General features: G+C 27.3%; 2 protein-coding genes across 4 annotated transcripts in view; one reads left to right on the forward strand and one right to left on the reverse strand.

Annotated features, from left to right (window-relative positions):
• LOC142319142 (uncharacterized) overlaps positions 1 to 9,103 on the forward strand; it is a 150,103-nt gene extending 141,000 nt beyond the window's left edge. For both annotated transcript variants that reach the window (XM_075356105.1, XM_075356104.1), the window contains 2 exons: positions 3,684 to 3,785; positions 5,635 to 9,103. In XM_075356105.1, the coding sequence (XP_075212220.1) occupies positions 3,684 to 3,785; positions 5,635 to 5,915 (383 nt within the window). In that variant the 3' untranslated portion in view covers positions 5,916 to 9,103. The remainder of the gene's footprint in view (positions 1 to 3,683; positions 3,786 to 5,634) is intronic.
• A 3,612-nt stretch (positions 9,104 to 12,715) lies between these two features.
• LOC142319143 (T-cell activation inhibitor, mitochondrial-like) overlaps positions 12,716 to 27,442 on the reverse strand; it is a 33,010-nt gene continuing 18,283 nt past the window's right edge. For both annotated transcript variants that reach the window (XM_075356107.1, XM_075356106.1), the window contains 5 exons: positions 25,005 to 25,096; positions 22,965 to 23,065; positions 22,400 to 22,543; positions 18,624 to 18,755; positions 12,716 to 14,151 (listed from right to left, as the gene is read on the reverse strand). In XM_075356107.1, the coding sequence (XP_075212222.1) occupies positions 13,917 to 14,151; positions 18,624 to 18,755; positions 22,400 to 22,543; positions 22,965 to 23,065; positions 25,005 to 25,096 (704 nt within the window). In that variant the 3' untranslated portion in view covers positions 12,716 to 13,916. The remainder of the gene's footprint in view (positions 14,152 to 18,623; positions 18,756 to 22,399; positions 22,544 to 22,964; positions 23,066 to 25,004; positions 25,097 to 27,442) is intronic.

Raw genomic sequence — 27,442 nt, forward strand, 5'->3', positions numbered from 1 at the left:
AGCAATTAGTTAACCAATGAGAGGACCATTTACAAAAGTTATAGAATATTGTCAAAAAAAATATAATATCTTAAGTTTCGTTCTTCTAATACATTTTTTTTAAAAACAGCAAGTAACAATTTCAAAAATAATCAACAAATATAACAAAGATATATTAGATTTCTTCATGATCTGAATAAAAACAAAACATTAATTTGAATTTTGATTAAAAAAAATAATTATTTCCATTATTTTCTTCTCCTTCTGGCAAGACAATAAGACCCTCTGGTAAGAATGAAAAAAAAAAATAAAAACAATATAAGTAAGTAAAAACTATTAAAAAAAAATGTGTCAGAAAAATATTTTCAAAAATATATTTACACAATGAGTAACACAAAAACCCAATTTAATGAATTTTCCTCTGAATAGAAGCTACTGAAAATTTGTAATAGAATAATAACAACTTCCATTTATATATTTTCTTAATCAATAATCTCTCTTTTTACTTTCTTCATTACATCAAATTTTTAAGGAATCGGGCAGTTAAGGAAAAATTTCTCCAACTTTCTTTTAGTAAAAATATCAATTTTATGATGTGGTATAATTAGATTTAACTTCTAATACTGTATGGGTTATCTCTTTTACGACATTATCTGTCCATCGCCAGAACCTGCATAATACATGATAAGATATGATATAGGAATGGACTATGCCATAATAAGCATTTAGTAAAACTAATTTGTATGTGAATCTATGATCAATTTTTTAGTAAAAATATATGACTTTTCATACCTTCTTATACCTCTTCACAATGTGATTAAATCATTTTATATTATTTTGTGTAAAACTTTTTATGTACTTTTGTATAAAACAAACTTTTTTCTGGGCAAAAATATTTTTTTTCCATGGACACGATATATTTTTTGTAAATAAATAAATGTTAAAAAATGATAATAAAAAATTAATTAAAAACTAAAACCCAGCAACGTAAAAATACCTCTTAAAAGGAAAAAGCCTTACCTTTTGTTAAAATGTATGCTAAAAGCAAAATAAATACACAAACATATACAACATTATTAATCTCAATTAAAGTAACAAAATTACCAGCTGCTACATGACAAATTCCATAGATAGCTGAAACAAACTACAGTAAAATAAAATATTTGAATATTAATGGACAGCCCTAAGAAATCGTAAAACATAAGATTACATAAATTCATTAACGTTTAGCATAGTTCGCATGTCAGCCCTAGTTTAAACTTGCGACATAATGTCAAATAACAGATACAATCCGCACGGATGTGGTGCACTGTTGGCAACTGCAGCAAGCACAAATGGGGCTCATTTGTTTGAGTCGTCAGATATCCATGAGTGAGCCTAGTGTATCCCATTTGCAAATTGAAAATAATAACCTCTTCTTAGTGGTTATTTCTGCATGAGGAGCTCCATGGTGACGCAGTGTTCTTTATTGGGCAAAGTTTATTGCTGATGATAGCATTCCATTCACGTTACCACGCATCACAAACCACCCTCTTCAGAAAACAGAAAGATTGTTCAAAATAACACTGGTTAAAGGAAGGAGGCTGGAAGCAAGCCTATTTTGTCACACTATCAGCATGCTCATTGCCTGAAATTCCAATATGGCTGGGAATGCAGCAAAAGCTCACAGTTGCATTGCGTTGAGTCATTTGCGAAACAACACACTGAATCTCATAGACAATTGGGTGTCTGGAGTACATGTCACTAATCGTCTGTAAGGCACTCATGGAATCTGAGCAAACATATCGAAATGTTGGGCCAATTATATTTATGATCTTAATAATAGCATATAGCTCCACAACGAAAATACTAGGAAGGGGACATGTATATTCTGTTGCCAACCACAATAGCACAACCTAACGAATTAACGTTTTTAGAGCTTAACTCCCCACCGGGGAAAGCTCCAAATGAAGAGTTGCATTAAACTGTATAGTTTCTACAGTTTTTTTGGATAACTGAAAACCAGGTAAACTAATATTTAAGGATTAAATATATCAAGAAAAGCAGAATAATATTTTCATGACCCAATTTACAGCATAATTGTACTACTCTTTCATCTGCCATAAAATTGAGCTATGATAAGATCATCAAACAGTTATCTAAGAACTACATCATCTCTTTAATCCTATCCTTGTTCCTAATTATCCCATCCCTAACCAATGAAGATTCATTTACTCATAGAATTTTTTAAAGAGACAAGATGCTAATATATAATATGAGATACCAGATCTCATCCACATAACATCTGAATGATCACTTCATCACTCAGTAAACAATGATATACTGGTATTGCTAAAAATGTTTTGAACCATCTATTATTTAAATATTGCAATACCATTTTTTCAATTTTGTTAGTAAAGTTGGTATATTTGCAGTCACAGGCACTACTGAGTTCCAAAAATATCCTAATAGCCATTTCTTTTAACCTAGATTATCAATACTATTCTGAATAAATTTTACATTTGCACTAACTGTATAGACAGACCCTTTCCTAAACCCATGTTACATTTAATTTAGAACTGTATTTTATTTTCTGTAATTTATTAATTAATTATACTAATATGTTTTTTAACTTTCTTTCTTGTCTCTTTAGAAACAGTAGTTTTGAAACGTTGCTTTGTCAAATTCATTTTTCTGTCCTAATGTCCTACTTCACTGATTACATTATTTGCAAAAGCTACTGTTTGATTTTCAGTTTTTATACACATAATATTTATATTCCAGTCAATTAATATTATTATTGGTTTGTTCTTAAAAGGAATTTTGTTTAGTTTGTATTTAATTTGACATTAAAGGGATTCCAATGTTTCTTTGGATGGGATTCTATGAAGTAATATTAAAACAATATTTGTTCTGTTATTTCAGTTGCTGATACTGAGTGTTCATTTAAGTTTTTGGTCATTTCTTTTGATGAAATTTTGCCTCTCTCTTTCTCTTTCCTAGTCTTTTTTAAGTCTATCACTATTTATCCATTTATTTTGTATAAATAATTAATTTTATACCCACAGGTGGGCACTTACAATACAATTTTTTTTTATTTTCAACATTTAATTTACAAATATATTATTTATTAAAATTTATCTATATCATCATGATTTAACATAAAAAAAAGTGTCAATTTCCACCAGCTTCCCCTGACTACTGTTATATGCATAGTCTGACTTTTCACATATATCTGTTCAAGTGCAATGGATGTATCTTAAATGCAACAACCACAACAGTTATAGATGATCTGACAAATGATTCAAGTCAACCTCCTTCCTTGAGAATTTTTCAGCAATTCCCAGGAGCAACAAACATCCCATGCCGGCTTACTAAGAAAAGTGAAGCAGTTTAATGAAATCAAATTTACTGCCACATATCAGCATATAAAGATCCTCCAGGAATGCAGGTGACATTCAGTTCTACAAGTACCTTCTCCCTGTTACAGTTACTGACTGTATAGTGAGAATCATTAATCTCAGAAAAGGTATCTTATACTCAAACTAAGAGAAGTTACAATACTTGAGTAATATTAAATTCATAATCACTTAGTATCAACCAGTGAATTTTTTATACTAAATCTTAAATGTACAAATAAGGTTTATGAAATATATGACATGAGCATGTTTCTACTTTTGGTAATATTATAATTTGTTAAATATTTAATTATTTTGACATTTCAGAAGAGTCAGAAGCACAGTTAGTACTAGCAACAGTCATTGTTATTGCTATGTTAGTTGGAGTTGGACTTACAATTTGGTGGTTTGTTCCTTCAACAACTTCAAGTAAGCAACTATATGATTTACTAATTTTGTTAACACTTTGAAATTATATTAATTAAAACACTAAATTTATATTGATATAATTTATATTAATATAATTTGTATGAGTTTTAATTAATTCATTACTTGTTACATATTAAAAGTTTATTATATATATATATTAAGAAAAATGCAAAAAATCTTATAAGTCAAGATATAAATTTCTTGGAAAAATGAATGTGTTTTAAATGTGTTCTTGGGAACATAAATTTCACCAAATAAAAACCACCAAAGAATAAAAGTTGAAAACTGCATAAAAATGACCACAGTAACAGAAATTAATTACATGAGTGATAAAATAGATCTGGAGTAAGTGAAAATTATTAAAATGAAATACAACAAATTAAACAGTTATTTGTTACGTTCTCATTTTATCATGCATGTTATATTGTTTGGCATTATGACATGTTTGCATTGTGAAAAGTAATTAAATGTTTTGCAGGCAATTGTATTAATTGTGATGGGTTTTCTCTAAATTTTGAAGTCTGCTTGTTGTTTACTTTAAAGATGGTAAGGTCTAGAATGTTAAGAACTCTGTTGAATTCATAATCTGCAGTAAATGGTATACTTTGTTGATAAGTATGAAGAATATACTACATTGTATTGTGTGCCTTGGTAAATGAGTATATCATCATCAAAACACTATTAATTATAATTTTGTAGTATATATTTAGGTGTTGTAAAATATGTTGGCCTTTTTAATAAAATTTTACATTCAAGTGTCAAATCAGATGCATTTTTTTTTTTATAGTACTTAACAATTCAATTAATTTTTTTGTATTTAGTGATTAATCTATATATACTGATTATGATAATTAATAAAACTCAGCAAATGTGCCAAAAATTAAAATATATATACTATAAAATAAATTACTTTATTAAAATAATCATATCTTCTCCTATGGACTTGGGGAAATCTGTGCAACAATTGTTTGGATTTTTGCATCTTTTTAGATAATAGTTCATTGAAAAATGAAAACCAAAAGAACAATTTAAAAAAAATAATAAAGGTTAAACTGGTTTTTAAAATTTTTACGTTCCAGTAATATGTCAATTGTATAGTTATAAGTTCAGGATTAAGATCAAATTTAACTTCTGACTCACTCTTTAAAAGAAAAGAATCCAATACAAAGAATTGCTTACTTTCTGACAGTTGTGATCCTGAAGATTAAGCTCTAGTATTTCCAGATCATGCTCACAATATGCCTGCACTTATCCCTGTTTTGAGCCTCCTCCCTCCAGTCGTCCATATCCAGTTATATATTTCAGTTAAGCATTTGTTCATCATCTTCCATTCAATGATCATCAAATGAAGATGTGACATTTGTCATAAGGGGTATAGACAACAGGACAAGGGTATAGTCAAAGCCATTTAGTCTGAATAATATTTATCCATTTCAGCACAATATTCTGCTTTTTTATCTGTTGAAATACGTTTAGGTCTTTTCTCACTTATGTACCTATCCTTACCTGTTCCTATATACCCTTCATATATTTTGATTCAAAAATATAAATTTTCTCTATCCCATTTTAATTTTTTCCATTTTAAACCTCAATATAGACTAATGGAGCAGCATATTATTACATTGATCATCTTTATTTTACCTGACAAGTTCTGGCGCAGTCCTATTCAAAGACTATGATATTTACATGGCAAGAAACTGATATGCAGACAACTCTTCTTACTCTAGCTTAAAATATTTTAAAACATTAAGTACATATATTTCTTTTCATTCAATTCTGTATTTAGTGGCCTTATTGCATGAATGTGATTTATTAAAACTTCCTTAATAAATAATTTTTTTTTTTTCAGATCGTTCAATTTTAACAGATGAAACACTGCCTACTTCATCAGCTTTAATATTTGATAATTATGAGAATTCATTACGAGATTCTCTAGGTAGTGTAATCGATTTTGGAGCATCTCTAGATAATGACAGACATGATGAAACTATTTCAAATGATGACGAAAATAATATCTGGAGAGATGGTGTATGCAATAATGCTATACTGCAACAAGCATGCAACATTTATACAATTTCAAATGAAAGTCCTACAATTACAGTGGAAAATTCCTCTCACTCTGAGGCTTAATTATTTAAAATAATATTGCAAATAATTTATTTTAAACAAGTGTGTATAAGCTGCATGATGTGTGGAACATATGCAAGTAGACATGTATTGGATGATTAAGAACATAACGTATTTTACTTTTTGATACAAACAAATCAATGAAAATCAGAAAAAAACACTAAGAGTTACTTCTCTTATTTAAAAAATATATTTTTACAATTTAGATGAAATAATCAAAAATAGAGAAAAGTACTTGATGGTACCAGTCTTTCTATTCTTAAATACCAAAATTGTTATCAATGAAATTTAAAAAGATTATTATAATTAATAATTTTAAATAAAGTAGAAGTCTAAGATATAAGGTAGAGGTGTAAGGTGTATTTAATCCTTCAGATTGAGTAATATATGCCATCATTGAAATGTTTCTTAGTAAAAAATTTGATAACCAGCCTTATTAAAATTATATAAATTATGAAATAATTTATGAAAACCCTTTATTTAACAAATAAAGTCTGTTTAAGTGATTTATGATTAAATGACAAATGAATAACTTAAATATGCATAAATTTATTGCTTCTGTATAAATATTTACATCAGTAAATAGAGATAGCAAATAATTCTCTGAATGTGAACATCATATACATAAATCAGTCTTCTTTCATTCATTTAAAGTATATATATAAAACTTCTACTTTTATTTACTCTTTATATTGTTTCTTGTAATGGCAAAGATAGATTAATTCATTACATCACACTTTCTGCACATTTCCTCTTTCTGATTAATATAATGAATTTAACAAATTTGCATTTTATTGACCCATTATTTTTTTTTATTTAGATACTGAGCACAATTTAAATCCAGGATCTTAATTTTTAAAGGCAAGACACTACTTCTCTGCCCCATAATAACCACCACATTACACTTTCTATCATCCTTTATAACTAACTTCCTTATAAGTTTATACACACCAATTTATAAATAATCAACTTTATAGTACGGTCCAATCCTAGATTATTGACAAGGAAACAGTTATTATTGGATAGATATAAGAATGAATGGAAAGAAAATGACACCTTTCAAAATTAGAGTAAATATTTGCATCATATATAAAAAGAGTACATGTAGTTTGATAAAAGTGTAACAGAATGGCCAGAAGGAAAAAAAGAAGATATCAAATAAAAAATGATCAGAAAGCAAACGAAAGTAATTAAAACCCAAAAGAAACTGCTAAATGACACTGCTGATATCAGGGATGTGGGTCACAGCAAATACACTATGGTGATGAATTTTTTAACATAAAAAAATTTGCTGGCTATTTCTAACAACCTTTTTTTTATGAATTTCTTATTTAAAATTCTACCAATTCCTTCAATAAAATAGAATTCTTCAGTTGCTACACAGATTTCCACTGACAGCAGTTAAGAATGACGAGGAGGTTCAACATAATTTATTTATATTGAATTAAAGACTGAGACGTAAATATCAGTTCTGTGCACACACACACATATATATATATATATATATATATTTAGAGAGAGAGAGAGACAGACTGACATACTCATCTCATATTATTAACAATATTTCAAAAGTTACATTTCAAAAAAACAGTAACAGTTTGTTAAATAAACAGTTTTATGACCCCAAGATCTTATTTTCTGCTTTAGTTCATTTATTAAAAAGTATTTTAATTTGTTATTCATCATCTGATAAACTGAGGGACAAGAAAATAAGAGTATCATCTTCTAAGTTATCTAAAGCAATACTAATGATTTCTTAAATAAAATAACATTGCCATCTTTTTAATCACAATACTCCCTTGTCCAACATCTTCGTTGCCCATACATGCATTGGTTACGAGATTAATTTTTAGCTCTAATATTCTAATATTTGTCAAAATCAACTCTTTCTTAGAAAAAAGAAATCTTAAAATATGAAATCATTGTAGAAGAATCACCCCAATTTTCAAGCTGTTTTTTTATAGAAAAAAGGCCCTTACTCCATTTTTGTCTTATAAATGTGGTACAAGGGATCACAATAAAATTAAATCCTGAAAATTGTGTAATTATTACGTGCATTCACTTTTATTTTCATATTAAAACTTGAGGAATCTATGACTTTGTAATAGACAGTATGAATGTTCCTTCAACATATTTCATATGACGATCACCAAAGTCATAGTCAGTACAGAAGTATACCTGAATAAGTAAATAGATTAAGATTTTTAGGCTTCTATTTTTATTTTTTATAAATCTAAACAAATAATTCCAATTTTATTATTCTTTTAATCACAGTAACAAGATACCCAACTAATTGTGAGATACGGTAATTTTTATTCCTTAATGTGAATCTACTGAGCTGTGAGTTTTTAAAACTAACATTTTTCAATATACATAAACAGAACTTTTTAGAAAAAATATTCTAGGAAAATACAGACATTTTTTCTACAATCCTGTTTTTTACACAAACACTGACTAAAAAAAACTACAACCAAGAAATTTAAACTATAATCAACAGCTTAAAAAAAGGCTTAGATATAACATTTACTATCTCAGGATTACTAATTATTATCTTTCTACATAAATTTTAATTATAAATGTTATAAACATTCAAAGACTGAAAAAAAAATACCAAACTTGATCAAATAATAAAATTAAATGTCAATTTTATTATTTTCAACATTGGGAAACATATTCTTGTTCTGTACTCATTAACAGTTACATATATAATTTTTTGTTAGCAATCATTATTTAGTAATACTTAGATAAATTTTTATTATTTTTATTATAAAGAATCTGAATTTAGAAAGTATTTTATCAAAAATTGAATAACTGCACTTTTAATCAGTAAATACTTTAATACAACCAATCAACACAATTAATTACAACACTGGTGATAAAATTAAAATTATATTAATTGTCAGCAGTTTTTTTTACAATTATGCTTAAGAAACCACTAAATTTATAAAATCAAATTTATTTCATTTCGTAATGCTACTTCATTATAGAAATATAATGATTATACTTTATATTACACCTAAATATAGTTTTAATATATGTTGTAGGTGATTCGCTGTGATATAAAAATACTGGTAAACATATTATTATAAGATACACAAACTAATGATTACTGCTATATTATTATTTAATACTTTTATTGTTTTTTAAGTTAACACTTTTTACTGTTAACAGAAAATAAATGTCAAGACTTAACAAAAAAAAGTATTTTTTAAAATGCTGTAAATTTATTTAAGAACTCCTTTACAAACAACATAATCATTCACTGACTACCTAGTATATGATGTAAAATTTAAATAAGTTTTAGCTATTAGATATTTAGATAGCTAAAATAGTTTTAGTTATAGATATTTTTTTTATAATGAAAGAAAGTATTACATAAAATATGCAAAAAATGAATTAGTTAATAGTCAAGGAGAGTACTAACAAAATTTGAATCAACGTTTTGAATTCAAAAACTTTGAAAGAGTTACCATGAAGTATGATTTACAGCATACAAGTGTCATAATTAGATTTTATGAAAAGAATTGTCTCATTTGTGTATGAGGTTCTGCCTATAAAATGTAATACACTACACAAATGGTTTGTTTACCTTTTAACATGTGCATGCATGCATGCATGCGCGTGTGTGTGTGTGTATATCCATTATGAAATATGACCACCACTGGCTAAAAACACTGCAGTTTTTTTTAAAGATTTTTAAGATAGTGCAATATTTTAAAAGTAGTAAATTATATTTTAAAAATTAGTAATATAATAAAGGTCCATGTGTATGTGTGCATGGACACATACACAATTGTTACAATTACAATTTCGTTATTGTAATTTTAACAATAACAAAATCCACCATAATTGTCCGGATTTGTCTTGTCGCCATTTTTGTGTAAAGGATGTATTATAATATAGCTGTCGTCCAATGTTCTGGAAGTTTTTCGGATTCCCAAATTTTAACCAGAGAATTATGCAAAGATTTCTTAACTGATTCTCCTGCATTTTTCTGCATCTCTTTGCTCTTCTCCACTTGATTTATTATTTTTAAGTTCTTTAAGTGCATTTTCTACTTCTTTATAAGTCGGCGGTTTTCTGATTGATTCTGGCATTTTAATTTCTGTAATAACACTTATTTCTAGTAAATCTTTTGGTTCTTCGCAGTTCAAAAGCTTATTAAAAGCTTCTGCAAGGATTTCCACGTTTCCATTATTATTATGTGTAATTGTAACAAAAAACAAAATTGGACTGAAAAACTTAATAAATTATTTAAAGTGCTACAAGTAACCAAAAATACAACAAAAAATCGCTCTTGATTAACACTAAAATTAGAAATTACAAAACTGTGGTTAAACCAGTAGTTACTTATGCGAGCGAGACTTTATTTAGATTAAATCAGAAAAATAGGACTGTACCTTTGCTTAAAGTTGAACACAGGATTCTTAGAACCTGCATAAACATAAAATATAAACACGAAAATCAGTACAGATTATTGCCTAATAAATTTCTGTACGAAAACTTGGAATCCTTAATTGATACTATGAAAAAGAAGCGAATTTCTTTCTGTGCACACTTGTTAAGATTACCGCAGGATAGGATTACTAAGAGAATTATCAATCAATTTTGGTCTTTAAAAAATCCGCCATTATGGATTAAAGAAATTAAAGAAAACATGCAAGAATTAAATTTGACTTACAAAGATTTACTTAACAAATCCGAAAAATTAAAATTTATTAAAGATCCGAATACCAACTTTAAAGTAAGAACTTTTAATTATATAAAAAGGGTTTATTCAGAAGAGGATCGTAAAGCAAGATCATTAAGAATGACTAAATATTGGGAGAAAGTAAAAGCTAAGAGCTTAAAGGCTAAAAGATCGGCAAAAATGACTTGAATTACTCTGACTAAAGTGGTCCTTTGTGGCCTTAAAAGTAAAAAAAAAAAGTCCCATAAGGTATCTCAAAAATAATGGTCACATACCTCTATTATCATTAAAGACCTAATACATTCCTTGAAAATATTCCTTAAGCACTCAGCTATTTTATTTAGGAGAACCACCCAACATTCAGATCTTCTGAAGTTGTCAATAACATTGTTCTATAACAATTACAGTGTTGCATTTGGAGCAGAAAACAAGCCTGTTGTTTGTAACATATTAAGGTTAAATAAGAGCAATTCATTAAATTAAGCTCATCCCCAAAAATTATTTTTATAGCAACAAAACTTGGGAAGATGTTTATAATTTATTTAGTATATGACATATAAATCACACAACAAAATAAGTTGTATCCAATAATAAGAAAAAACTACACAACATTTTATATATACAGGTGTCCCATGAAGAGACGAAGAAATTTTCAAAACACTTTCTACTGGTGAAAATAATGGAAAAAGTTCATTTAAAAATAGGTCTGGAAGCTTTTTGTTTTCGAGTTACAGCTAGAGAAAGATTTCGCCACCGATTTTTAATGAACTTTGAATACGATTTTAGGCATAAATTAACCCCAGGTAAATTTATTGTTGTACAAGTAATAACACTTAAAACAGAGAGGCTCAAACTTCTACCAGTGCCATTCTCCTGTTAATGTTTTGATTTTGAGTTAGAAAACTAAATCACATTCTAAAAATAATGGTTCCTGCAAAAGTGAACTAAAAAGCAAACTGAATTTTATTTCAGTATTTCATACATCAAATGCAGATGAACTGTTCTCAAGATATCAGAAATAATATAAAATTATATATTTTCATAATTAATCTATAATTAGGTGAAACATAATTTTTCATTATAAGTTTAAAACAAATAAATCATAGTTAATACATTATTATAAGACATTTATTTTATGAATGAAACTTTCTTCAAATAAAAAGAATAAAACCTTCTTCGAATGCTTGAGTTAGGTTAAAGTTTTTCAAGAAAATTTCTAATTTGTTACAGTATGTACATTCCAAATGTCAGTTTTTTCTGCAAAAATCTTCACTAAATTAAGCTTCTCCCCAAAAATTATTTCAACTGCACGCAAATTTTACTATTTACAATTTGATTGTAGAAAATTAGATACAAGTAATGTTAAACATAATCAATTAAGAAAATTGATATACTTTTCAGGAAGACAAGCAGTCAATTAAGTCACATCTCATCAAAAGAAAAAGTGTCTTTTTGATGAAAAATAAAATTTTGGCTATTTAATTGTTCAGGGTGCACTTATAAAAAATAAATAAATAGAGTAAAGAATCGGACTTCTTCCATTTTAATGGTCCTTTTTACAAATAAAATTTATAAAAAATTTTCTCTAAAGTTTTAATTTAATTTTAAATTGTAATTCACAGTCTTTCTGGAAAAATTGTTTTATGATTTGCTTCCTAAGCATGGAATACAGAAAAAATTTTCAATTTAAATAAAAATATTTTAGAGAGCAATAATTAAAGCAAAAAGAACTTTTTTGAACTTATACTCTAAATAAGTAAAACCATATTATGAATACAATTTTCAAGCACTTTTTTTTAAATCTGGCAGACTGTTTCCTTACAAGTATTAAGATAAAAACTGGCACCCGGAGGAACACCAGATAATTAAACTTGTTTATAATAAAGAAAAAGGTTTCAAGATATCTATGATAAAGATTCATTTAGGTTAAAAGATATTCAATTGCATCCAATTAACACATTCAGAGAGTCAACAATATGATTAGGAAATGCTGTAACACAGTACTCCTCCAAAATATGGTGAATAGTCTGTTTACATATACCACAGTTGCATTATAGGTATTTCAGACAAGGATAAAAACGCATTCTTGAATAAATAAGAAAATAATCAAAAATTAAAATATTTAAAATTTATTTTCAATAAATAATCATGCTTATCTAAAACAAATCTATAATATATATATATAATACAATTTAAACTAAGACAAATCTATAATAAATATATATATATATATATATATATTGCAACAATTTTAACTATGAAATGCCATATGTACAGGTACAAATAAAAACACCTGTTAATTATTGTGTTACATCAAATCAATTGTAATTTAATCTAGGATTACGTAAATAGAATTTATTTAAAGACTAAAATGTTGTAATACAGTACTTAAAATCTGTAATATAAATAAGTAGAACATAAAATCAAGATAATTTTTGTTTCTCACAACCATGTAGAATATGACAAATACAAATCAATTTATAAGGAAAGGAAATACCTCAGTGAATTCGGTTTTAGTATGAAACTTTTATGCCAAAAAAAATAAATTTGGAAAAATAATATTATAAAACTTCCCCACTAATCATCAATGAACAGCACAAACTATCACAAAAACTTTGGGCACAAATAATATGCACCAATACAGAGGTCAACTACATTTCATTTCAATAACATTTATATTACTAACTACAAGAAATAAATAATTTTAACTAAAATGCATGCATTAAAAATTTACCTTTCTACAGCATATAAAAAGAATAATAAATGTGTAAAAAAAGATGCAATTAAAGAATATTTAAATAATGTCATTAGCTTAAATTTTTCTAAAAGAAATCATCTTTAAAAATAATAATGATTATAAAATTATTTTAATAAAACTGAATGAGATAAATTTCAATCAAAAATGACATGTTAAACCTTTTTTGATATTATATCTTATGTAATTTTTATAATTCAACTTTTATTAATCATTACCCAGAAAATAACTAAGATAAATAAAAAAAAAACAAAAAACGTTAAACTAATGTCTGAAGATTTATAATTAAATTTAAAAAACCAGTTCTCAGAAACTGTAATTTAAAACTGCCAAAAAGGACTTTAAATATTATTTTAACAGTAATTATATTAATAAAATAAAATTAACAATGTATCAAGCAAAAGCTTCAACCTTACAGGGTGAAGATTAAATCAGAAAAATGTAATAATAAACTAACACATAGATTTACCTCTAATTTATTACTTTAAACATTAGTTACAAATTATATAGGCAGGACAATTCAATAAATAAATCACTTAAAAAAATAATGAATAAATGATTACATCTTAAAATTCCAAGGTATACAGATCTGGCCATCAGACATAACAGAATAATAATTCGTGATATACAAATAAGCTCCTTGTAGCTGAATTCCCAATTCATCTTTCTTAGCCAATAACTGCTGACAACATTGGATCATTAAATTTGGTGTAATACAATCATCTTTTGATAAAGCTGCTAATTTCAATTCAGTAACACATCTTCGTAACAGTTCATTTTCTACATCTTTATTACTAAAACAAAATTCAACAAAAACATCAAATAGCAGATATATTTTAATCAAACGATGTTTTTTTGTTTATAGCATTGTAACAACAATTCCAACCTTAATCTTATATTGTAACTCAATCTTGTTACCAACACAATAGCCATAAACAGTTTGAAAAAAGTTAAAAAGCAGAATTTAATTTTCATAAAGTTCTTATACACCTAAAGTATCTTGACATAAGAATCACATGATGTCTTCCTTTTCCATCTTTTTTAAAACAGGTATTTTGTTTTTATAATAGATGTGTTAATTTAGTTTAATAAATATCAAGTGCAAATAGGTTTTTAACACTATTAAATTAATTTTGCAACAATTCCATAAAGAATATTAGCATTTATGTAGTCATATTGAAATGTGTTTCTGTTATTGTCACTTACTGTTGGTGGAAAGTTATAAATTTATTTTTTATTGTTGTTTTTTTTTTTTTTTAGTTCATTACATGATGTAATAAAATGAAACAAACTCTCTTCTACTTAAATTTAACTACTTTCAATTAGAAAGTACAACAACGTTAACTTTTGAATTTATTATGTACAATTCAAATGATATGTATAAATAAAGATTCTTAAGTACAATATCTGTAGTACTTAGAACAGTAAAATGATATTCATTCTGCATTGAATTTAAATTGAGCTATACAACAAAATGAATTAATACAGTGAAAATGAGAATATAAGGGGCGAGGCAAAATATAGTACCAATAGGATTGATGTGTCAATATGTTAGCACTACCTAGCTCATGATGCTTAAAGCTAGAAATAACACTAACTAGTTAGTTACTGTTAACTACTGGTACTGGACAGGGTCCATCATAATCCTCAAGAGTGTTCAGAAGCCAAGGTCACATCAGGAATAAAGGGAGACCGCATGATCAGTGATGAAGTAGTAGCTACTTAGCAGTAAAAATTTCCCCTCAATACTCTTCATAATCACCCTCCCTATAAAAGCAGCCAAATATTGACCGATCCAATAATTTTTTAAGTTTGTATTGGGTCATTAGAATAAAATTTCCTTTTAATGCTTTACTCTTTTTCTATACAAATAAAAAAAATACAAACTCTTAAAATATAGTATTACCGGTTGTGTATTTTGTAGAAAATTCTCAAGATAAAAAGAAGAAAGTCAACATTTATTCTGATTATTAATTCAGCTATAACCTTTTACGTTATAAAGACTAGACCAACACAAGATGTTGATATTACTGAATGACTAATATTTACAAATTTTCAAAAGCTCTCAAGAAAAACTACATTTTAGCTATGCACATGGATTAGAAATGAAACAATTGAGCAGGGTGAGGAAACAATACATTTAATATAAAAGACAAAACTATTTTTTTAAACTATTACATGTTCACTCCCACACAGTTTTTGTGCCTAAGAATATACATTAAAATTCATTGCCAGCATGGCTAAATGAATTTCAATGGTTACAAAAACACAATTTTCATTTGTTCTTCAGTCTTGTAAATTTTAACATATTCATTCAAACATTTCTAGGTTTTTTGCTTTAAATTTCAGTTCTACAAATCCAATTTTCTACAAAAAGCATTAACTTTATCATTCATATCCAAACATACGTGAATTTACTCCTTGGAGTTGAATATTCAAGATATTAAGCTCAATTCCACCACAAATAAACCATCTTGAAACTTCTCGGCTTCTGATCGGTTTTCCTCATCTAGAAAAATGGCGATTTCATCTCTTAATTCATAAACAAATTGCAGAAATTTTCCACACGATTCTTGTCTCACAATAAAATAGTAATGCTGAATGTACTATATCTTTTACCTTCAGATAGGTAGTGGATTTCAATTCCTTTCCATATTTTGTTCACTCAGTCTTGTTTGAGATTAACATAACATGTGTTTTGTTTTTATTTTTGTTGTTTTTTAGAGATAAAATGTATCGGTGATATGCAGACTGAGGCAAGAACAAGGCTGAGACATGCTTTTTGCCAAGGTTTTGAAGATGACCTCAGGTAAAACCCATATGGGCTACATAGAGAGGGGGAGGCGTTGTGACCACACCTATCACATAGTGGATGTCTTCCCCTATGGGGTCAGGATGTACTGCACTCATGTCTTTACAAAGTGCAAAAAAGATTCTTGATTTTAGGGGTCTCATTTTTATAAAATTGACTATTGTTACAACCGTTACTAGCACAATATTCAGACCAGGACTAATTTCTTTGGAAGCAGAGCTTCTCTGTGGATCATGCAATGTGTCCAGACTCACTGTGGAGATTTCTGTTTCACAAGTGCGTGTATACTTTGGAATCTTCCAGACATTGAATGAGCACGTCAGTTCATATTCCAATGCAATTTTTCACTTCTATGTTTGCCTCATTTATAAAATCATTTAAGATAGCAAATAATGCGTGAGTGCTGTTGTTTTGAGTTCTATTGGTTTGCATAAAAGTAGTTCTTCTACTGCCGACATACAATCACAAAATCAAATGTAGGTAATGAAATGAGCATTTTTCTTGCTACCTGTTGCCTCATCAAGCTGAATTAAAAAACAATTTGTCACTCAACTTCCCGAAAAGCTGATAGGCAGCTTTTCGAGAAAAACTTTCCGACAGGCAACAGTATCATTTGATAGAGGTATGAACTCTAGAATTGGTTGACAAAATTATCTCTAAACATAGTTCCTACTATCTCAATTGCAGCTGGCAAAATTAACTCTTTACCAATGATGCTTTACTTGCCTCTTACAGAGGCAAGTAAAGCTTTTTCATTAAGACAAAATTTTTTTTTAAAAAATGATGTTTACTTTTCTTATGATTTTAATTTTAGTTTGAAGGATTCTCGGGGTTTATGTTACTCACTGAAGCGTTTTCAAATATTTAAGTTTATTATGTTTCATGCTGTCTGCTCACACAGAGGCATTTCTTCTTCATTTACTTCAGCATTGGTAAACCCAAAATTTAAGTATTCTTGAGAATATTTTCTTTGATTTTATTTTTGGAACCACACTCATCTGTGCACTTGATTCTTCACTATCGTCCAATGTTCACTTACATCCACTTAAGGTTTATCCATGATTCTATATAAATCTACTGCCACAAATATTTAATACTGTGGATTGCAATTAACACACAAATTACAATATACACATTCACGATAAGATTTGATAGCAATAGAAGGATCAACAACTGGGACTGGCTGGAATTAAATGAGGTGCAGCGTTTATACACATTTCCGCAGATGGTCGTGCAGATGTTCCAGAACGTTCGAGACAAATCACAACTTCTCATGAAGCCGTGAGAATATCTGATATGGTGAATGTCTAGACAGAAAGCAACAGAGAGGCATCGACACTGGTTTTGTAAATGCAGCGGATTGGTATCGCAAAGTATCAATAAATTTACTTATTCTTGATAAATTGTAAGGTTTGTAAGGTTGTAGTGTAGCTTTAGCATCAAAATACTTAAAATACATTATTATTGTTTATATTGTTATTGTATGAAAGCGACGAAAGTTTATGATTGAAAATTGGGTAACAAATACTGAAAGGTTGAGAAATGCTGCTATAGGCAAATGTGAAGATACTTCTTTCTGTTTAAATTATATAGTATATACCTTTCAAAACAAAATATTTACCAAATCTCATGTTTGAAAATTAGTTTTTTTAATGAAATAAAGGTAAAAATATTACAATAAAAGTAGTCTAGTTCATCCAGTAAAAGTGGGTACATATTTTCCACCCAAATGGTCAATAATACGCAATAAACTCATAATATTCACACAGAAGAACACCTTGATAGAGAGATCAACTGAAAAACCTTTTATTACTTACTTATGATTAAATTAAAAATCACAGAAATCATTAATGACAAGTAAAATAAGAATGTACATGATAGAAAAGGTGTTTTCTTTTCTATTTCTGAAAAGTAAGGACTACCTTACTTTTCAAAATAAGCATGCACATGTGTAAACTTGTTACATCCAGGTAACCTCATTTTTATTTATACCACATCTAATTCTAAAAGCTTAGAAGACATTATAATACATAACAGGAAATCAAACTTACAACTTTGTTTCAGTTGCATTTATTCTATTATAACTAAATTTGACATTATTAGTAAATTATTACAAAAGTTAGCAGAAAAAGAATTCAAAAATGACTCATATTTTGTCAGTAAGTAAATATTATTTAGCTCCATGATTGGATTATTATTTAGCTGCATTCTTATTTCCTGTCTTAATCATCTTTATCTATTTTATTTACAGCTCTTTTGAATCAATAAAAATTTTTTGCAATAATCTTTTAACTTTTTTGTAATTTAAATTATATGGTAGACATTTGTTGGTAAGGACAGATGAAATAGATTTAATATATTATCATTTCATGATACAACAGTGTTAAGAACACTAGTCATACACTACTATAAAATATTAATACTATTTAAATACAGTAAATATAAAGAAATTACGTTTTGTACTGTTGTAGAAATTCAGATGCCTGTCCCAGATGTTCAGTAATAAAGTTAACCAAAAGAAATGAAGGACAAGAAGCTGGAACAATAAACTGCCCAGTAGGTGAAACCATTAACGGACCAGCCTCACTAAAAAAAAAATAATAAATTAAAAAAATAAATTATTTATCAAATAATGATAATTTTCATCTTTGTATCTTTACATCTTTCCTGCATTATTCTGAATCCTTCAAGGCAGCTGTGTATAATCATCTTTTTGCAATAAAAGTTAATTTATTAAACACATTAAGCAATATAGCACAATGCTATCAGCATCAAATTAAGCATTTCAATTAAACATTCATGGGGCAGTGGTGTCATTCTTCTTATTAATTTTTATATATCTTTGTTATTAATCCAGCAGGTTAAAATGCTGAGAATGTTCTATAGCCATTCAGCAGCAATTGTATTACCTTCTTTAAAGATCATTCTGAGTGCCATGCTATTTAGAATTTTTGGCAGACTTTTAAAATTGCTCATGACTTTCAAAAATTTACTAGCCAAGTAATATGATTAATTCAATTACATAAACTGGATAATTTATACATTCTGAAGGCATTTAATAAAACTTTTAAAAAAATTATACCTTTATTATAAAAAAAAATCATTTTATATATAGAACAAGTTAGATACAACATATATATATATGTACATTTTTAATTATTTTTATAAAATTGATCCTTTCGGGAATCATATTCCTCTGCACTATACAAATTATACTAATCCAATCGGCCCAAGTACAGAATTAATAAAATAAATAGGATGACACCTACCTTATTCCATAATCCAAGCAAGAGCACTTGTACCATGAGCGCCTCACCTGATCAGTAGCTCTATATAATTTTTCAAATCGTTCATTGCAAATTACACATTAAAATTAAAAACCCTGAACTACACATGAGATTTAAAATTGTTAAAAGATCTTTTTCAATTAAATCAAAACAGAAATAAAACTATCATGGATACTTAGAGTTAAATAGAGATCTCATGTATAGTATAGGGGTTTTTAATGTGTAATTTGCAACAAACGATTTGAAAAATTATATAGAGCAACTACTGATGTGAGGTACTTGCGAAAGCGCTCATGCTTGGATTATGGAATAAGGTAGGTGTCATCCTATTTTATTTTATTAATTCTGTACTTGGATTGATCGAATTAATATAATGTACGTATTTATGTACATGTAAGTAAAAACTGGAAATATATAAGAACCGCATAATAATTCATTAATTATAAAAAGCACAAAAATCCAAGGGAGGTGAATAAATACTATATTTTAAGTACTGTTAAATCTATCAAAAAATTAAATTAAAACCATATATTTTTAAATTCAAATGATTTCTTTATAGAGGAGAAAGGGTCTAGTATGTAACAAAGCTTTAAGTTTAGATTTTTAAAACATTTCGCAAATATAAATGAAGACTCATGGGAATATATTTTGATTTGAGTGCAGTTTTTCTGTGACTATTGTGCGAGATTCTTTTTTTATAAAGTTAATACTTGGTTAAATACATTGCTTCCTTCCCATAACAATAAAGAATGATTACAATTCAATCAAAACGACAAAACATGCACAATAAAAGAATTTCTTTTAGCTTTAGGTTCAACTGCTCTCAAAGTGAATACAACTCTCAATCTCTGACAAAGAAATCCAATATGAGTCACAAGAAAGTTTCTTTATCCAAGATGATACCTAGAATTTTAAAATGACTCTTACCTATATAGATTTTCCTTCATCCATTAATAACAGCTTAGTGAAATTAAAACAAATGAGGGTCTTCTCAATAGTATTTGAAAACTGTGAATTTTTAACCTCATCCAGTTTGTTCAACCTAGTTAATCAGCAAATAATATCAAGGAGAGGGAGATCAAAGTCACTGATCACAATAAGAAACAACAAGTGATTACCCCTTGAATATCACCCCATTAATCAGCAAATAATATCAAGGAGAGGGAGATCAAAGTCACTGATCACAATAAGAAACAACAAGTGATTACCCCTTGAATATCACCCCACCATTACATACTTAGCTGATGATAAACAATTTAACCTCTAGTCTCCTAGTACCAAGACAAGAAGATATCACAATTTTTTCTGACAAAACTATAGAATTCAAAAGCTTTCTGATAAGTATCTCAAGAGAAACAGTCAAATTATTTTCTGTTATCACAGATATGACGTGAAGAAATTGCTTGTTTTCAAACAATAAAATTTTATCAAGTACAACACAACAGCAGTGATAGTATTCCTACCAAACAAAAAATTACTTAAAAATTGATTATCTTTTAAATATTGCTTTTACCAAGCTATAACGATTCATTACCGAGCTACAATCTATCATTCTACACTACAATTAGTATTTCATACTTAATATTCAGACAGCAAAAATTTTTTAATGAAGTTTATTTCAAAATAATCACAAAACAAAGTCCATTCGTAAAATTTACATCAGAAAATAATTAACTATGCAACTGATGTTTCTATTAAGAAGTTTATAAATAGAAAAAACAAACACACTCTAAGCTCAAAGATAAAATATACATAATACTGTAATAATTAAAATTTAGATAAGATAAATTATTTATTGTGTTTATGGTTCGGTTCTAATTACTATTATTTTCAAGAATTTTTTCCTCTACTTCTTTAATAAAAAATATAAAAGTTTATATTTAAAATAAAAAAAACTGAAATCTTTGTATAATACATCTTTATTAGAAATTTAAAAAAATACTACTCAAATTAGCTTTAATCAAAGAGCAACAGCTTTACATATACAAGCCAATTCAAGTGATTCACTGATAGTAACTTTATAATACATTGCAGCTTGTAAAAAATATGATGTAATGTGTTTGATGCTGGAATATTAAGGTGGGATGAACAATTAAATTAATAAGAATTTTGAACTGTAAGGGATTTACTGCAGCATATTGAATGAATGAAATCTACTTTTTTAAATTGTAATTTTTTTAAAAAGAATCTTTAATTTTTAACTTTTTATTAATTTACTACCTGACTCCATAATGCTTCGCTACTGCTAGATTTGAGTATATATATTAGGTTAAATGAACACAAATGAAAGTTTGAACAATAAAAAATTGAATATTACAGAACATCACAAAATTTAACCTACCTCTTTTCCTCTTCACCATTTCCTATCATCACACCTACCCCTCTTCATGTCTTCACCTCTTTCTTTCTTTCACTTTTTATTTTTTCCCATCTTCACTTTTTCACAAAAATATTTCTTTTCACGTAACTAATATATATTCTGAATATGAAACAAGTCAGACCATAAATGAAATTTTTAAAAATCTCGATCCCAGCACCACTTAGCGGGTCCATTTTTTGCAAAAAAATTTATTTTCACATAACTAATATATATTCTGACTATGAGCCAAATCACACCATAAATACATTTTTCAAAATATCTTGACCCCAGCGCCACCTAGTGGATCCATTTTTTGCAAAAAATATTTATTTTCATATAACTAATATATGTTCTAAATATATTAAATATATACTTATTAATTTTGGTACATATATATATATATATATATAATGTACCAAACAGAATAAATATTTTATGGGGCAATTTCTTCCTGTACAACTTCAACATAAATAAAATCAAACTTTCTTATTAAGGCTTATAATTAAATATATCAAGAGCTTTTATATATATATATAAACAGAACTACTACACAATTTAAAAAGCTTAAATAAAAAATAACTCACGTTTCAACAACTAATTCATAATCCTTAAGAGATACTGGCCAAGTCTTAGGATATCCTCTACGACCCTGATAATCACTTAAGGTTGTTGTTAAGCGTCTTAAATTATTTTCATAGTGTTTAGCCATTGTTACTGGTTGAAACTTCCTAAAAATAACAAGAGAGATACACATACATAATATTAAAATAGTCACAAAGATTTGAATAGATTTGTTTACATGTATTCAGACAGTGGAATTTCATTACTATTTAACACCATTTCTAGCATCCAGGATGTGCTAGATTTGCAGAGGCATTAGATTGTAAAGGATGCAGTTTTCCTTTTACTATTTCATATTTTATAACTATAGTTATACATCTCCAGCATAAGATTCCTTATAAAATATATGGCATTATTTTAATAAACTGTGTATTTGTTTGAGCTAAATATTGAAATAAAACTAGGCAAGTGAAAAAAAGGAAAATTAAGCCTAGCCAGAACTAAAATTTAACATCATTTTTATATAAGTCAGTTCCCTCTTTTAATTTAATTAAAGAGTTGACATAATGTAATAAAAATTTAACTTACCTTCTGACTACTTTAATGTCTCTTAGCACTCTTGAAACAGCTTTTTCAAAAGCAGGCACAGTACCCAATACAATATCATCTTTCCATATATTTTTTATAAACTAAAAAAAGAAAATTATCATATAAAAAGGAGATACCAAACATAATAAAAAAATGACAATTTTAAGAATTCATTCTTAAAATGTATTTTAACAATGTATAATTGTATTCTTTTTAATTTATTAAAAAGAATATGTAAGTTAAGCAGAGTAATATGCACATCTTACTTCTTAGTCATTCAAGATATAAGAATTTTAACACAATTTTACAACCGTATCACACTACATTTATAAGGCATTTTCAAAAGAAAAAATTAATAAACAGAACAAGTTCTTTGGCTAGTAATTCAAAAAAATTATACTAAATTCAAGGTTAGATTTTAATCCTAAAAACAAAATTCACAGTCTAAATTAACAAATTAGGATCAACAGTATAAAATTACAATAATCCAAGAAAAATGTAGAAAGAATAAATAAAACCAGATTTGAAACTTTTGATAACCCTCTCATCATTTCTTATAACAATCTTTTGAGTCAATATCTTGTATACCACTGTATACCACTCCACTAAATTTGTATCAAGGCAAAAATTAATCTCTGACACTTTCTTATAAGTGATTTCTTGCTAGAAATAGATATTATTCAAGACTTTTATAGAACTATTATGCAGATTGCTTTTTGCTGTAACTCAAAAAGTTCATGTGCAACACAGAAATAATGTATGAAAAGCTAATCTCTAATGCTCCTTCCAGTTGATACAAAATCCTAAAAGTTAGTTCTAAGTTTTGTATGAGCAGAGAGAAATGGTGAATTCTTACAAAGTGCTGGAGATTTTTAATTATTAGAGTATGAGACTACTTATGGAAGAAGCAAAACAACAGAAAACCCAGAAAATATCACTATCAGATTTAAAAAAACTGTATTGGATTGATGGATATTCAGAAGATAAGATGGTATTCTACATCTACAACAATAATAATAGTTCCGTATTATAAAATTTTTACTGTTTGAATAAAGAGTCAGGATCATAGCAAATCTAACAGGTAGAGGAAAATATGTCGTCCACCAAAAATATGACAGGTGTACACTATCTTGCAAATTATAAATATAAATACAATTTCAAAGAACTTAAGTAATTGAATTTTTTTACAGTGAACTGCCTGCAAAGTTCCCACGCTGTGGAGGGAATTAATGCTGGGTTTCCTAACTTAAGAATGCTTGGGGGACTTGAAAAATATGTCAGCTTCCAAGGAATTAATAAAATGTTTAATTTCAAAATGCTACTGTATCCCGCAATATCATAAACTGTTAATTTTTAACTAAAATACACAATATACTTATATAGATGTTGACTATGACTTAATATCACAATAATATTATTATGATAACATTATCAACTAAACATTAACACTAGCAGATTAAATTATATGTTAGCTGTTTATAAAAAAAGTAGTTCTATACTACTCCTATCAGCTATTAACTGAAATGGTGTGACATCAGTTACACTTTTTGTTTACTGGAATGGCTAATTAAAGGAAAATCACACCATTTTTTAACGACCACAAATGGTAGAGATATTAATTTAAAGTAAGTAGTAAGAAGTATTTAGGATAATAAATAATATGTTTTGGTAATATTTATTCAGAAGTTCACGAAGAGAATGAAAAAACATTGTTTTGATTTGAACACATTCCATAATTTTTTTAAAAATATTCACATATAAAGATTGATTAAGAATTAAAGATCAATGTTGCCTATTCCATATAAGAGCTCTGTAATTATTATACTTCGTACTGTATTTGGGACTTCACCAATAATCTCTAAACATTATATATTAATAGCAATTATTAATATTAGTGGTAAAATACAATGAATTCAACATTTAGATTAAACTATACATATATGAAACTTTAGTTTCATATATGAAACTTTAGTTTCACAAGTTTTTTCTTTAATAAATTTATCATACCATAAAAAAAGGAGGTTTTTTATTTTTACTTACATCTAACCAATTGTGCCTTACTTCAGCACTATTTAATAACACACGGCCATCTAAGCTAACTCCAGTATCATTGGCAAAAACTAATGTCCGTCCTGCATACACAAAAATAAAATTTACAACAAAAGAACTTAGAATCAAATTATCATAAACTAATAAACTTCTCCTATACTATAATAATTATAAACCCAATAACATTTTAGTGGAATAACCCAATAAGTAGAAAGCAATATGCAAATTATTTTTAATACTATAATAATCAGATTACTTATGTACCAAAAGTCATGAGTAACATTTTTAAGAAATGTTACCTGGCCACTAAGAATAGTGGAGCTACCATAAAACTCCACTATTTTATATTACGAACTTAATATGTATGGCGACATATGTTGTATAAGTAAACAGAAAATATAACTTAATTATTATAACACTATATAGCAGAAATCATCTGAAACCATGTTCAAGAATTATAAAACCATATAAGCCATTTATATGAATGTACATGGGCAAGTGCACAGAATAAATAACACATAGAAATCATAATTTAATAGTCAAGATCCCACAAAAAGAAACCTAAATTAAATCACTTTTAATTTTCTCAAGAATTGCCATTGTGCTTTGATTTATATATATATATATACATAAATGTATATTAAAAGCTTTATTGTTGTTTGTCTTTTTTTATATAGCTTGTTTTCATCAATTTAATTTCACCTGTTTGATTACTTTTTTGATGAAGTAATAATAGAATAACAAAAAGTTAGTTACTGTACCTACTAACTATAATCAGCTTATTCATTTAAGAGAGTCATAAAAACTTTCCACCATCAAACTTTCTGATGGAATCCTCCACACTAGGTGTTTTTAGTTTTGAATGACACCAAATCACAATTAGTATCCTCAACAAATCTCAATTTTACCATGCTATTCTTGCATTTTCTTCATCAAATTCATTACAGATTCAACCAAACCCATTATTCCATTGCACAAGAGATTGAAGCCTAGGATTTAATCATCAGGAAAGTGAATCTTTATTCTAGACTCTTCATTCTTCTTTTTCAAAACATAATTTAATAAATTTATTCAATATATATGAAGAACTGATTATATATACTAAAAAATGTTTCATCATGTAATCCATTTTTGAGTTGTATTACTAAACTGCAATCTGTACAAGACATGTGATATCCAAAAAAGAAATTAGTATAAAATTCAAAAACTTCTGAGTTGTAGAGATCAAAGCATTTCTTGAGTACAGAGGTTAAACAAAAATAATGCTAATCGACTTTGAAGTCTGATTTGATTTCACTGAAAATAAACAATTTTATTATCCTAAAATGGAAATTGATTTATTACTTTCACTCTTAAGTTTTATTACTTGCTGTACCACTTTCAATAAAAGTTCTGGTTAATAACCAAATTTATATAGAATTCTTTAAAGTTACACAAATTCCCTAAATTACTACTTTCAAGACAAACGGTTAAGTTCCAACTTCCGTTTACTTTTCCTCCATTTGTCAATTTAAAAAAAGCAATGAGTCTGATTCTAGCCATATCCATACCAACTATAAACAAATCTTACACTTTACTTTATTCTATACATTAATCCTTAAATCCCATGTCTCCTGTCCATGACAGAAGAGTCAGCACTACATCCTGACTTACAATTAATTAGAAAAATGTGTTTATTTTTATAATTTTCATTGTAATTTTTAAGCAGTAACTGCATATTTTCCAGTAGTATAATCTTTTTTCACCTTTTTTAATTATTATTATTATTACTAATAATTTTATTTAAAAATAACAAAAATAATACTATCATTATATATAATAAATATTATAAGATTTTTAATCTAGGGTAAAATGAGGAATTTAATCTACAGTATAATTCTATTTTGTAAATTTTCTTAAATTTTTTAATTAACTATTTTAATATTTATGCCAACGTTAAAGCAAACTCAAATAACATGTTGAAGGATAATTAATTTTAATTTTTTTTAATTAATTTAATTTTTTTTTTCAAATTACTTAGCCAAATTACCTTTCAGTTACCCCATCCTCTTTATTAAATATGCTGTAGTTCCCCCTGTAGGTGATAAGTTTTCAAGACTTACTACAGATACAAGCAACCATAATAATAGTAAACTACGTATGCATGTATACAGAACGTTTCACAAAGAAATAGGAAGAATTTCAGGACGAGCTTTACTAGGGAAAAAAATTAAAAAAAGTTCATATAAACATGGGTCCAGAAATGCTTCATCCGCAAATTATGGCTGGCAAAAGATTTCACCATGATTCCTGGGCAAAGAGTGAAATAAAGCCATACTGAAATTCTAGCAACCCAAATTAGGGGTAAGAGCTTAATGGTTTCTTATGATTTTTGACCTGACAAATTGAATAAAACAGGTTTCAGAACTCTTTATCTGCAGTGGTTTTTG

The sequence above is a fragment of the Lycorma delicatula genome, chromosome 2, assembly GCF_047948215.1.
Source record: "Lycorma delicatula isolate Av1 chromosome 2, ASM4794821v1, whole genome shotgun sequence".
In the NCBI taxonomy this organism is placed as follows: domain Eukaryota; kingdom Metazoa; phylum Arthropoda; class Insecta; order Hemiptera; family Fulgoridae; genus Lycorma; species Lycorma delicatula.